This window comes from Paraphaeosphaeria sporulosa (genome assembly GCF_001642045.1).
Source record: "Paraphaeosphaeria sporulosa strain AP3s5-JAC2a unplaced genomic scaffold CC84scaffold_8, whole genome shotgun sequence".
In the NCBI taxonomy this organism is placed as follows: Eukaryota; Fungi; Ascomycota; class Dothideomycetes; order Pleosporales; family Didymosphaeriaceae; genus Paraphaeosphaeria; species Paraphaeosphaeria sporulosa.
In genome coordinates, this window is record NW_017253367.1 from 1,271,757 (window position 1) to 1,285,637 (window position 13,881).

Consider the following 13,881-nt stretch of genomic DNA (forward strand, 5'->3'; position numbering starts at 1 on the left):
CCTTTCCCACTTCTGAAAGCTTCGTCTTTACACTGTCTGCGCCGTAACACCAGAAATATTCGGGAAACTGGTTAGTGGTTATTCTTTCGATTAGAAGTGGACAGGCTTGTAATTGGCACATCAATCATAAATTTACCCGCAAAATTCGAATAGAATCAATTCAAGGGAAAGGATACCCATTTGTCGAAGCCATATCAACGGCATGTCTCGAGGAAAGGAGACTAAGGATTCATGGTGCAGGCTGACGAAAGGTATGTATATCTCGGGCACTTCTGACCCAAGGAGACTATACTGAATTTGTAAGGCCATTTTACACCGAGATCGTCTACAAACTATACGGAGGTGCTACGACACATTCATCAGTGCTCATGTTGTGCAAGATCCTCATCCAGGCGATTTGATTGAAATTTGAGGCCCAATCCACGATGCACGATGATGTTGAGGGCATGTGTCGTGCTGAATAGAGGAATCCGAGATCCTGGGAGATTCTGGGATGGGATCTTTCCAAATGGAGTAGTGGGGGTATAAGCATCGTCGGCGACCAGGCGTTTACCAATGCAGTAAATGAGATCGTGAAAATCGTGGCGTGTATCTTTGCGCAGGCAGCGACTCTGCCTATTGTCGAGGATGTGGACAAGAATGCACTACTGACGAAGGCGTACGTCCATGGAATTCCACTGTGCTCGTTAGTTTGTCCGCCCTAGCGCGTTTGGTTTTCCGGGTCTATTTCAAACGAGCCGTTAAACGCTGATCTGACTTGAAGCCGTGAATAAGTGGGTCCCACCACGTGGTGAATGCTAGTCTAGCGCTGCATTAGTGCTTATGAAGCAAGGTTCGCTTTGGGCGCCTCCTAACGTAATTGACGTCCCTCAATATCTGCGAGAAAGCATTGGGCGTTTGCCTATTCCAATCAGCGGAAGCGAGCACCCTTTTACACCGCTTGAGGAACGACCCATCCCTCGCCTATCATTTCCACTATCCGAATGGGACGCAGGGAGTAAAGGGGCGTCATACCATGTTCTGCAAATGTCCGACAAGCAGGGAACCACGTCTTCTCCAACGGCCGTCATTTTGAGGAAGACTAAGCAGGAACACAATATTGGACTGGCGTTTCTTCCGAGATCGAGGCCAACAGCGATGGCATTAAGAGCGGGAGCTAGGGTTTTGCGTGATGCATGAGAGACTTCAGGGATTGAAGAATCTTCTAGAAGTAAATGATCGAAATTACTGATCGCCCTCATATGCGTACGCGAAGTGGCGTCCTAACGGCTCTGTCGGTTGTGATGATGTGTGGGGGCGAGAAAGTGCTTCTGGAAGCGAGGTTCAGGGACAGACGTCGTATTCCCGGCGAGTGATACCCTCGGGGAGCCATTCCCGCTTCCAGGGTGCATGCACTGACGGCTGTGCGGAAGGCCTGTGGCACTCCCGGGGTGACAATTGGGACCTTGTTGGCTACGCCACATGCCAATATCGGCTCATACGAAATAGGCCGAACAGCGCGAAACCCCCAGTCTTTCGCCCCTTGAACCCGCGTCACGCTTCGATCCTGTTTCATACTCGGAAGCAGTCACTTGTTCGCTATTGCTGTGGCCTGATTTATTGGTCCCATGCCAAGACGAAGAGGCTCTGACTCACGCCTCCGTCTACGTGTGAATAACCGTGCTCGAAGGTCTGCTCGTCTAGCCAGTTATCTTGAAGTGACGATCACTTACTTCACTGACCGCCGCATTCCTTCCCGAGCAACTATGCGCATCATGTGTAGGGCGTTAATCCATGACGCTATAGCGAATCGAAACCTCTATGTACTTGCAATTGACTAAGATTGCGCTGAAACATGATCGCATCAGCAAGTCAGTCGGACCGCATCTAGTATGAGTTGATTCATGCCAGCAAGAGTGGCAGGTCTTGTGTCCGGTCAAACATTCGAATAGAGTAATCATACTCAGGTTCCGTAGACAATGACTTCTGCTCAGTAAACATCTCCCAACCTTGATGACTTGTACCGGGACAAACTTTCATATCCATACATGCGAGCTGAGCGCCCCACTCCGCTACAAAAGAGTCGAATTTTCGGAATCTAATGTAGGGGAGCTGAAACCTCGAAGGAATGTGCCTATCGAAGTTAGCTCAGCATCCAAGCTGTCAAGACCAGCCTTGTGCCGGCCATGTCATACCTTAGTCCCGATGAGTGGCCCGCTGGGCTCCAAAGCGAGATTCCTTGAGCCTGGTATAGCTAAGATTTTAGTCGCTGGTTCGAGCGTCGTCCTGGAGTAATGTGTAAATTGCTGGGTGACCTGCAGTGCGCACGAGCCTGGTTCAACATATACCAGATGGCTACGAGATCTCAACTGTGGAAGTTGTCGCGGCCCACGGTGAACGGGCGGAACCGGGGAAGCGACTGCTCATAGGCCACTCAAGGTTACCTGTACCAGTGCGTCAAATCATAATCTCGGAGGGAGGGTTGGCTTGAACAGGGGCCTATGCCTGAGGCTGCGACCTCAAATCCAGCGCTAAAAATGGCTATGAAGAGTACGTGACTGCCTGATGGAGCTCCTCCGACGAGCTCTATCGTCTAGCAGTATTTGCACAGGCTAATGCTTTCGCGAGAACTTGCTTTCCCATTGCTCATCTGCAGCAGCAGACGAGGCGGAGCGCATACTCCGCGGCTACGGGTACGTTCTCCTAATTCTCGGCGTCAGTACAAGACCCATGCTAGATCGGCATTTGCAGGATCTTGTGCGACCCTCTGATACTTCTCCGAATTTCATGGTATCTTGAGCTGTCATATCTGGGTACACAGGTGAACTTTCAAGGGATAGTGTGGTTTCTTTTTCCCCCCTCGAGTTTTATCGTTTCGATCGCGCTCTTCCACTTCACTGCACCGTCTTCCTTATAAATTAGGAAAGCCCACAAGAGTTGTGGGCAGCCTCGCTTGAGCTTTTGTCTTTCTTTCTTTCGTTAGGGTCCAACATGTCTCAGCAGAGCAACACAAAAGACATTTGGCTTAGGTTGACGAGCAGTAAATCTGGTCGGTTCTCAGTCGGGAACATTGCTCTGATAATGTATAGGAATGCCTGATCAAGAGCATCGGCAAGCGCTACAGACTGGTCGAGACAGTGTCGCCGCTGGCAACCCTTTCGCTGGGGAACCACGAACAAGCGATGCGTTGCAGACCAGTAGCCAGCCACTTCGGAAAGGTATGCTATATACTCACGCACGATCTGCCTATCAATATATCTGGCTAACGCTTGTCAAGCTCGCGGGGCTTCGCACCCCCCCCAGGCGAAACCCGAAGCGCCGACTAAGCGCCCCACCCCCTCTCACGCTTCTACCCCACCCGACTCGCTCCAGCCTGGGAAGATGTGCTGCGTTCCCAGCATCGAATCCCATGCTTCTTCGAAGCGCTCTGAAGACTCGGAAAAACCTCAGCATGAGCACGGATCCACCCCTACCGAAGACGAGGATGATAACGACGGAAATGATACATGCCCGCTGCTATACTTCTACGAGAACTTGTATAAACTGAGAGAGTTGGATGCACTGCCTCAGAACAAGAGCATGGATGATTAGATAAAGATGGCCAATGTAACATAGACTGTACAGTATGAAATAGATCCTACCGCGCAAATCGTGTCCGCGTTGCGAGCCCAATTGCTGGAAGTGATCCGAGGCAGGTAGGAGAACCATGCCGCTCCATCATGTCGACCTGGAAAATCATGGTGAGTAGTTAATAAAAAGAAACTGCCGCCTTTTCGATCTAGAATCAGTTTTGCTGTCGGTGCTCTCCATAAGTTCTTGTAGCACCTTTCCATGGGTTAAAGGCACTTTTATATATATTCATGACTCATAGCTTGCTGATACATCCCTCCCTATAGGTTAATCCACTGTGGTACACATATTTTAACCTTTTGGGACCCTATTTTAGCCTATTTAGGGCACAAACTGTTAAATTAAGTGTACCACAGTGAAATCACCTATAGGGAGGGGTGTATCAATAATATACGAGTCCCACACAAGACTTCTCAATCATCGGTGGCAACATGATGGCTAACGAAATTGCAACGCCGAGCAAGGTCAACTTGACTCCTAGTACCACTCTCGGATACACTCACCCCGAGTACCTAGTCGAAGAAAGCGCGAAACTGACATTAGAGCTTCTCACGCTCAACCATCAGCAATACCATACGCGGTGGAAGGCCACGCTTCACAGTGAGCATAGTCGCTGGTTGAGGTTTCTGATTTTGTAACTGACCTGCTTCTTGAGATTATATTGCTCATCACCTACTTGCCATCTGGGCTCTAGGCACTACACCATGATGGAAGGAACTCTTTCACTGTGCGATTGTCTACCGCGACGAAGGCAACCCCAACAAACTCAATCGGGCGCTTTACGCTACTGAGCAGCTCAGTGCGCCGTCACCGTCGAATCTCCCAACTTCGAAAAACGAAAAACAAATATTACGATCGCTCATATGGCGACGGATTCGATCGAGGGAGCATTCGAGCAAGGCGATTCTTCTATGCTAGGCCATATGGCAGATACGATGGCGAAAAGAATAGGGTTCGAAGGGGAAATGGTAGTGTATAACCAGATCAGGTGGGTCTTTCATGGTGGGCTTGAAAAGCGTGCGACTTTAAGCCTAACATAGAGTATTGAAATATCGAGCTAGTCATTCATGTATGGCTTGATAGAAGATCCCCTGCGTAATTTTTTTTTGAGAAATGGGTAACTACGTCCGTCACTGATAGATATCTTCGCGGTGTCGCTTTGTGCAAAATATGGCTGCTTTGTGGGCCTGGTCGCGTTCACCAGGCGTCTCCGCTCTAGGTCAAGGGTTTAGCGCGCTTATAGTAAACAAAGACTTAGGAAATACAAGATCTTCTGCTCCTGTGTTCACGAGAAACGTTGAATCTTGCTGTTGTATGCTTTTACTGATGTGTATATCTGCCAGTGTTAGGTCCGGCCGGAATGTGGCCACGCTCGTCGATCTTCAAGCACTAAGGTACTTTCTTATTTGGCTTGTCTCCTTAATTCAGCTCTCAAAGTTGTTATAGACACGCTGAGTAGAGAGTCTTGCAGATACCTAACGGCGTCTTGTTGTCTTCGTCCGTTCGGCGTCGGGCGTGATGACCTGGGCTTCCTGTGTACGGTTTGCGGACAAGGGTGATGTTTCGCAACAGAACATGCATCTCAGAAGCAGTTGTGGGATATTCGCATTATGTTTTTGAATTTTTATGTCGATTAGGGGATGTTGACACCACTCGTGTCTACAGTATCCCGCCTCAGGCGCTATCCTTCTAATTACAGCACTTCAGCGGTTCGCAAAACGTGCCACACGTGATTGTGCACTTTCCTACTCCCTCAGTCTGTTGTGCCTCTCCTCCAGGTTCGACCTCACTGCCATCAGCCAATTCCGGTTGCAGCGTGGCGCTGTGGATTCCATAGGCGTGCAGACACTCGCTGATGATCTTCGCACGGCCAATGAAATCTCGGACTTCGGTATCCCGCACGACGATGTGAGCGCTCGCCAGGCTCTTAGTTTGATTCAGCCGCCAAACATGCAACTCGTGGACGCCCAGTACGCCAGGGATGCTCTCGAGATCCTTCTTGACGTGGTCCAGCACGACGCCGTCGGGTGCGGACTCGAGGAGGATGGTTCCCGATCGGCGGGTGAGCGGGATAGCGGTTCCAAGAATCATCAAAGCGATGTATAAAGATATCGCAGGGTCAATATAGAAGCGCTTGGGCGAGTGTGTGAGCCAGATCACAAGGGCAGAGATGATGACGCCGATGTTGTTGAAGGCATCTCCGAGGACGTGGATCATTGCGCCGAGCATTCCGAGATCGCGGTGCTTCTTAGACGCGAGGAGGTTGTGGTGATTGTGCTCCGAGTGATTGAGGCCGGCAAGCTCGTCAATGTGGACGGCTTCCTCATCGTGAGAGTGGCTGGCTTCGTGTCCATGACCGTGGCTGTGGCTGTGGCTATGTCCGTGACCGTGTTCGTGGCCATCGCCATGGTCGTGTTCATGCAAGAATATCCCACTGATAAGATTCAGTGCCAGACCCACAGATCCGACGATCAGCACGATCTCAGGCTTTTCAACTTCTTTAATGTCGATGAAACGTTCGACAGACTGGAGCAGAATTGAAAGACCAAGCGCGAGGAGGAATACGCCATTGAAGAAGGCACCGAGGAGGGAAGCGCGCGCCCAACCAAACGATAGCGCTACTGGTGCGTCCTTGCGCTCCTGCATGTGGACTGCGACGAGAGCGACTATAAAGCCGATCAGATCCGTCAAGTAGTGGAATGCATCTGCTACAAGGGCGAGGGACTTGGTGTAGAAGCCGGCTGTATGGGATTAGTCGTGGTAGCGAACGGGGAACAGCGACTGACTTGATATCTCAGCGAGGAAAAAAGTCACCGATATCGCAATGACTGCTCTCAGGCGCGTTTTGCGCGAAATTTGGAAGTGCGCCATTGCGAATGAGAAGGTTACCTGGTGCGTGACCCGATGGTGAAGCTTGAACCTGTTCTTGGTTCTTTCCTACACGAGTTGTCTCTGGGCTCGTTCTTTCTATGATCGTTCTTTCTGTGCTTCGTAGCGCCACGGCAGGTATAGCCCGAGACTCGGTTTGATGTTTATATCCGCAAAAATGGCAGTAGGAAGTTGAACAGTCGTGTGCAATGGAGTAGCTGGGAGATGTAGAAGAGTATTTTGAGTACCCAAAGGATTCTGCAGTCTAATTTAATTGCGAGGGTTTGGCTGTGACTGCTAGCACATTGATTGATTATAGAGCACCGTGAGGGACAAAGTGTAAACAGAAGGTGGGAATGTCAGATGGCGCAGTTGGCTAAATAAAACCGAGAGGCAACTAAGCGATAACATATCGCTGGTAACATATCGATTCGCGCTGAAACAAGGTGGGCAAAGTTCGCGTCGCAGACTTCAGAGACCACGAGTGATTCCTAGCAATGACTGTTCTAGCGATGAACGGACGACACCTCTGTGCGTCATGGAGAGCGCTTCGATGGACGGTGTGATGCAATGGTTTCGTGATTGCTAGGCGCCAGTCCTGGTTTGATGTAGCATATGGTTTGGTCCAGGTAGTTAGAGGCGTAGCAAGGGTCGTACAGGCGTCTGATTGACCAAGCTCGAGAGGTAAAGCGCCAGGTAGTGTTCAGACCCGTTCGTTTGCTGGCAGACCTCTTGGAAGGATGGCGTGGAACCTTGGAATTGAGTGGTCCACGTGACCGCGCGGTCGGGCTTCTCGAAGCGGGCAAGTGCAGCCGGGCGCCCTTCCGGCCAGACTCATTCTCCATTAAAATCTCACTGCCACTCCCCGAACGCTGTAGCCCACCCCACGCAGGACACATTTACAAACCTCGCTCTCCAACTAACTTGGTAGCGACCAGCAACTAGTTTCCAAAATGGGCAACGGAGCAAAGTGCGAGGCAATAACGCGCTGTCGCCATTGCGGGGTTACTGACAGCTTTGCAGGGCACAGCAGAAGCGCGATCGCGCCGCCGACAAGGGCCCCAAGGAGGCAAAGAGCCAGCTGAAGTCGGTGTGTATCACTGTTCTTCAGGTCCCTGTACGCCTGCTCACGTGTATGCAGAACGCCAGCGCCCAGTCCGTCAAGTGCAAGACGTGCTTCCAGACCTTCCAGAGCACTACCGCGCGCAAGTTGCTCACCGAGCACGCCTCCAACAAACATTCCAAGAACTTCGAGGACTGCTTCAACGCCGAGGATGGCGTGGTTAAGAAGTAGTGCGACATCCGCGGCCAGCGATATACTTTCGTACGATCGGCGGGGACGACTTTTCATTGCATGAGATACCAAATATGAGCGCGGAGTAGGCTGGTTGGTGCGGAGTTGTTCTGGGCGTAGGGCGATTGGAATAATGATAGAAATGAATGCATGATTGGCAAGAAATTGGTTTCACATGCTCATCCCACGAGAATGACACCCTATTAGCTGACAACGAAGTATAGCGTACAATCCTCCTCGGAGCGTTGCCGATGTCTGTTTCGAGCGGCAATTCTGTCATACTTTTGGACCAACCAACTTGCAACTCTAACATATCTTCCATGCACGGCAATGTTGAACCTTGTCAATACGCTTCACATCAGACCTTGTGTCTCCACTCCACTGAATCAGTCGCTTTGATCCCAATCCAAAATCTTATACCCCTCTTCTCCTAATGCGCGCCTCATGCGGCCTTCGTCCAAAGAACGCTGTCTGCCCAAGGTCAAAAGAACTTTCACCTTGCACTGGTGTTTAGCAATCAATTCTGACAGTGGCTCAAAGAACGCATCCAGGCTTCCGATCATCTCGTCCAGCCGATCAACGATTATGAGAAGTCGATCAACACCCACCATCTCCATGATGGATCCCAGGATGCGGAATAAACGTTTCAAGATTTCGGAAGGTCTTTCCGCGTCCACCCCATTAACGTGTTCTATGTCACGCTTTGTCTTGTTGTAGAAGGCATCGTTGAGCAACAGAGATCCGCTGCGTCGGTTCCTCAGAAGTTGGAAGATCAGGCTTCTGACTATGCTCTGTGCCTCAACTTTGGTATCTCGGCTACTCCAATCATCAGTGAACCGACAAAAATGTCGCAAAAGGAGAGGTGCATGCTCCTGGAACAGCTCATTGGAGTCCTGAACGATTCTCACCGGAACGGGAGACAGCCAACTCAGATCACTCATACCTGGTACGAGTGTTGAGTCTCGCAGGATGAGGAGATTGAGCACGTCACTATTGCGCCACGTTGCAAAGTCACGGTGACGATAAAGAGCGTCCACGTCGAAAGTAGCCATGTTTGCGCCATCGAATCTCTCCTCTAGAAGCTCCAGGTATTTATCCAGGGATGGATCAACTCTGTCCAATACAACTCCCAACAGCGACTTCATGCTGTCAAGCTGCCTTTGTTGCTCGTGTGCTCGCAAGGCTGAGATCGTTAAAAGTGGCACTCAACCGCGTATTACTTTCATACCTTCTGTATGTCCCGCAACTCTAGAGACCTGGGCCGCTGTTTGGTGGAGATTCATTTCTATATTTGCGATTCTGATTCCATCAAGGATCCTCATTTCTTGCGCCATGCCTTCAATAGCATCTTCAATCTCGGCGATTTTGTTGGTGAGCTGCACGCTGGGCGGCTGTGCCACAACATGCCACATCTTCCGGATAGCACTCATTGAGTAAAATCGAGTCGCAGTGTAAAGGAACTCGACACCAAGTCTGTACACTTGGGCTGTAAACTCTTTCATACGGTCGGTGTGGTAGATCGTTTCAACCATCTTTATCCTGCAGTATTGTTGGTGGAGCTTGTGCATCATTTGGTCAATGAGCTCGTCGGTCTTTGCTTTGTTCACAGCGAACTGGCACAATTTGTTTTAGCAAAACGATTTGGACGTTTCAAACAGGGTACATACCATTAGGAAGAGCGATAGGGCACCATATGCGGCATCCCCATATCCACCCCCTCCAGGCGCACCGTTCATTATCTGGATCACGCCTGAGTATGCTTGAACGTAGCTATGAAAAGAGTTTAAGAAACGAGTGGTTTTCCGCTCGGCACGATCGAGCATTGCGGCACTTGTCCTGTCGGCCGTCTGCTGTTCGATGGCGCGGTCAAGGTTCAGTTGTAACATGTTCTCCAGTTCTTCAAGTGAGGAGCCATCTAGCAGCTTCTTCTGTTTCAGCGACAGCCTTTTCGATAATTTTTTCGCTAAGGCATTGGTCCGTGGCTCATACGCTGCGGCGTTCACGGTTCTAACGGATCAGTCGAAGTGATCTGGTAGCACTTACGAAGTCACACGCGTACCTATTGACTTTCTCGCTTGTATCGTTCCAGAACAGCTGCACCGTGGATGCCTCATAAACGGGCTTTAACAAGGTTGTCGTCTTTTCTGGCTTGGAGGCGGTGTCCACCTTAGCTATCTCCATCGTCGGGAAGAGTGGGTGTTCGAACAACTGGGGTGCGGATGGGGACAACGAGAACCCCAAACTCCCAATCACCTGCCCCGCGGTACGGCTGCTGTAATCGGTATAATCTCCGCGGTCCCTCGCACTGCACGGCACGGGTACATGAGGCACATGCAGCTTACACGTCGACAGGCTTGCATGGTCCATCAGGGTCCTTGAATGAGTAGTGGACGGCCTTCATTACGTGCTCGTGTATTGATGCAGTCAGTGAGAAGCTTCTTGGATTAGTGCTGTGGATCCTGCATTCATGCTTGGTAAAAACTCGACCGTTTTGACTGTCATGTGCTGAGACTATGAGCGTTATATCTATCGGCCCTGTACTTCGAGAGTCCACCCACACTTGCGTATTGACACCGGCGAGGTCACATGAGATATCGGGGCCGCAAGATCTTCCCAATGACCGTGAATAGGCTGCATTAGGACAATGCTGCCTGTGTCAAAGCTAACTCCTGCGCGATATAACAATACGGGTGTAACAGGTGTTGGCCAATTACCTGCAAGGTGTTGCTGCCACAGAGTTTCGCGCATGCAAGGCTGTGAACGGCTGCCTTATCACAACAAACAGGCTAATATTTATCAGTGCCAATAGAATCCTCTAAAATGAACACAGCACTGAATGGACGTAAAAGCGGATGTTTCACGGCATACTGTGGCGCTGAAAGATGCTTCCGTCACCTCAGCCTTGGGGCTCACTAGACATATAGATTGACATGACCTTCTCCCACGGCTACCGGCATTTCAGGAGTCTATACCTAGCGCACTAGAAACGCCACCATCATGGACCAAGATGGACAAAATGGAGAGGCTGCAGTCTCACGCGTACGCCTGCTGGAAACCAAATACATCGAACTTCTCGAAAAGCGTATAGTCGACTTGGAGCGGATTACCAAGGAGCCTCCCAACAATGTAAGTGATAATGCGTGCGGCCTGTGTATAGCTGTATTGATCGTTGCAGGGTCGGGAAATCCAGAATGGAAAGCCTGGCGCCAAGGACTTAACCTCGAACGATCGGGTTGAGCAGCACCTTGAGGTCGGTCTCTATTCAAATTGTGTTCCTGGTGTATCGGAATTGATATTTAACAGTTGCTTGCGAATAAAGACAATCACAAGAATAGCAGGAAGTTAAGCCTCAGTTCCAATACCGGGTCTCATTGCCACGCGACCAAGATCCGTTTCCGTGAAATACGATACAATGAGACGACTGGTGTTGAAGAAGCGCGAGACGTGATTGAGAACGAGACTTTAGAGGTTGATCATGCTGCGAAACCCAAGGATGCGGACGACATCATTTGGACGCGACGTTTCGATGAGGACAAGAAGTATGTGAGGTCCGAGGTCCAACTCTTGGGGGTAGAGTTGCGCGACATCTTCCGTGTACTCTTTGCTGGTGATCCTAGAATGCATATTTCGACGGTAAGTCTTTATTATCTAGGCAGATGTTGTCGCATGAATCTGACGCATACATGAAAGGAAAGTAGGAACGAAGTAGAGCTGATCAGCCCCTTTGGTCCGCTCCTCCACAAATGGGATGATCTGGAGACACTTACGAGGACACCAACAGAGGATGCAAAATGGCAGGGATTGCTGCTTCAGGTTCAAGAGACGAAGCGGAAGAGTCACATGCCTTCTGTCGAACCAGATCCAAAGAAAACACTTGAAAAGGCCAGAGCAGATCTCGGTGCTCTGTTGGAGCGCGTCAGATCCTCGCCTGACATCGATACGTATCTTTCAGCCATCCGGACAGCGAACGTGAATCGCACGATTCATTTCGATAATCTCTGGACCATCTTTCCTCCGGGAGAGTTGGTATACGCAACGCCATTCATGAAGGAAAGCCAAATCTTCATTGTCAAGGAATGCAGCATCCTCCCCATTGATATGAGTGAGTCTGGACGGACAAATAAGGACACCCGCAAGGTCTGGGATCTACATTGCTGGAGTTATGACTGGGACGGAAAACACTTCACACGTGTACCTGTCATGTTTCGGTTCGAAGAGTTTGCAGGGGCTAAAGTCATCGACACGCTCAAGTGTCACCCATTACGATTCAAGTTCCCAGAGGGTGACCCCAACTCTGAACGCGAAACGCTTGAAAAAAGATTGATTGAGCGAGGGAGGCTTTTCCGGAGCTTCTGTGCAAGGACTACTGGAGAGCAGATGATTTACTACGAAGGTGAAACCATATCTCATGGTAGTGGCTTCCAGAGACTGAGGAACAAGCCAAAGCAGGTACGAAGATTGACCACCTTTTTTTTTTTTTTTTTCTTAAGTAGCCTTCATTCGTCCGATACTAACTTGGACTGTTTAAGGCTTCCTCAGATGACGACTTCTACATGGCCTTTTTTGGACGCCGTCGCAGAAAAGAAGCACCGCCGAAGGCGTCTGAAAGAAGACAGGTAAGCTGTAGGTACCTAATGAGAAGGAATGAGTTGCTCATTAGTATCAGATAACTGGCCCAGTCATGGTGGACTTCAGCTCGTATCTCCAGCATGCGCCCAACATGGGTGCACAGGCACCTATGGGTGACATAATGTCATCGTACAAAGACGATGAATGTAACTGCGGGTCATGCACGAGCAACATTCCTCTTCGGGAGAACCAACGCCGGCATTTCGATATGTATGAGCTTGATCGAGAATTCACAAGCGACGAGCAGTACTTGTTGTGTCCACCCCGAGTACTCGGGTATCATCTTCACACGAGAACCTGGCTCGAACTTAACATCCGTCACTTCATTACGAAGGAAATTCAAAATGATGACGCTTTCAAGAGGCTGCAATTGGATGGAAGACAGAAGGATCTGATTAAGAAGCTAGTTCAGAGCCACACGAGCAGCACACAGAAAGCGCCGATGATGGAAGATATTGTTCGAGGCAAGGGCAAAGGTCTTGTTATGTTGTTGCATGGTCCTCCGGGGGTGGGCAAGACTTTGACGGCAGAAAGCGTCGCCTCGTTGACAGGGAAGCCTCTGTTCGCCGTCAGCCCTTCGGATATCGGCCTTGACGCCACAGACGTAGAACACAACTTGGAGTCCCTGTTCGAGCTAGCAGCTAATTGGCGCGCCGTTTTGCTGTTCGACGAAGCCGATGTATTCCTAGAGTCTCGCAGCTCGCATAATTCGGACCTCCAGCGCAATGCAACGGTGTCCGTCCTTCTACGCGTACTTGAATATTACCAGGGCATCCTTATCCTCACGACAAACCGTATTAAGCAGTTCGACATCGCTGTCCTTTCTCGTGTCAATCTTGGCATCAAATACGAACCGCTGGAACACAGGGACAAGTTGGCCATCTTCAAGGATTTCCTTATGAGGGTGGAGAATAGGCACGACATAGAACGGCGTGAGAAAATAATTGAATGGTTCGAGGAGGACAGCGATGCAAAGGAATGGTTCAAACCGCTTAATGGCCGCCAGGTTCGAAATGTCTTGTTCTCAGCAGCTTGTCTGGGCTCTTCGGGAGGCGACAAGCTTACGTTGGAGCACATCAAGACGATGGCGAAGTGCACATTCAAGTTTCAGGATAGTCTTTTGTTTGAGATGGAGAAGTGGACGAAGCAAAATGAGGCTGGTCGGCATGATCATTACTGACAAGTCATGATATGTGGTATGAATATTTTCTACAGTCCACATAACTGTCTCTCCTGATTGACACAATTCAATTCCTAGAGGTTTTCCGCTTATACTCAGTCTGAATCAGATTCTTGCTTTAACTACGGTTTTCCTGCCCTTGGTCTTTCAACTATATAAATTGGTGCTAACCTCGCGTTAGTGTTGCACAGCTTACAAAGCCGGCCGTTAGCCTGAGTGATTTACTTGTCTTTGTGCATCTCAATAACTAAGTAGGAATTCGACGAAGCTAGCAGAGCGTGTAAGTGGTAACAAGTATGGA

At 49.9% G+C, this 13,881-nt stretch overlaps 6 protein-coding genes across 6 annotated transcripts; 3 read left to right on the plus strand and 3 right to left on the minus strand.

Annotated features, from left to right (window-relative positions):
• Positions 1-276: 276 nt before the first annotated feature.
• Positions 277-1,409, minus strand: CC84DRAFT_939371 (uncharacterized protein). Its single transcript, XM_018187934.1, has 2 exons — positions 1,015-1,409; positions 277-677 (listed from the first exon to the last, which is right to left on the minus strand). Exons 1-2 carry the CDS (start codon positions 1,239-1,241, stop codon positions 326-328), a joined length of 579 nt encoding a protein of 192 aa, XP_018033366.1. The 5' UTR covers positions 1,242-1,409; the 3' UTR covers positions 277-325.
• Positions 1,410-2,970: 1,561 nt separating this feature from the next.
• Positions 2,971-3,570, plus strand: CC84DRAFT_1178552 (uncharacterized protein; the record flags this gene model as incomplete). The annotated part of the gene is made up of 3 exons (XM_018180352.1): positions 2,971-3,028; positions 3,069-3,197; positions 3,257-3,570. The coding sequence occupies 3 exons, from the start codon at positions 2,971-2,973 to the stop codon at positions 3,568-3,570; spliced, it is 501 nt and encodes a 166-aa protein (XP_018033367.1).
• A 1,728-nt stretch (positions 3,571-5,298) lies between these two features.
• Positions 5,299-6,480, minus strand: CC84DRAFT_1151252 (cation efflux system protein czcD; the record flags this gene model as incomplete). The annotated part of the gene is made up of 3 exons (XM_018176738.1): positions 5,299-5,927; positions 5,997-6,350; positions 6,396-6,480. The coding sequence occupies 3 exons, from the start codon at positions 6,478-6,480 to the stop codon at positions 5,299-5,301; spliced, it is 1,068 nt and encodes a 355-aa protein (XP_018033368.1).
• An 844-nt stretch (positions 6,481-7,324) lies between these two features.
• On the plus strand, positions 7,325-7,933 carry CC84DRAFT_1125106 (DUF1909-domain-containing protein). The gene is made up of 3 exons (XM_018175710.1): positions 7,325-7,447; positions 7,501-7,567; positions 7,619-7,933. The coding sequence occupies exons 1-3, from the start codon at positions 7,431-7,433 to the stop codon at positions 7,769-7,771; spliced, it is 237 nt and encodes a 78-aa protein (XP_018033369.1). The 5' UTR covers positions 7,325-7,430; the 3' UTR covers positions 7,772-7,933.
• Positions 7,934-8,157: 224 nt separating this feature from the next.
• Positions 8,158-9,952, minus strand: CC84DRAFT_1219924 (uncharacterized protein; the record flags this gene model as incomplete). The annotated part of the gene is made up of 4 exons (XM_018183121.1): positions 8,158-8,954; positions 9,000-9,384; positions 9,439-9,778; positions 9,831-9,952. The coding sequence occupies 4 exons, from the start codon at positions 9,950-9,952 to the stop codon at positions 8,158-8,160; spliced, it is 1,644 nt and encodes a 547-aa protein (XP_018033370.1).
• A 1,659-nt stretch (positions 9,953-11,611) lies between these two features.
• Positions 11,612-13,811, plus strand: CC84DRAFT_1250995 (P-loop containing nucleoside triphosphate hydrolase protein; the record flags this gene model as incomplete). Its single annotated transcript, XM_018184319.1, has 3 exons — positions 11,612-12,220; positions 12,301-12,387; positions 12,432-13,811. 3 exons carry the CDS (start codon positions 11,612-11,614, stop codon positions 13,578-13,580), a joined length of 1,845 nt encoding a protein of 614 aa, XP_018033371.1. The 3' UTR covers positions 13,581-13,811.
• Positions 13,812-13,881: the final 70 nt, after the last annotated feature.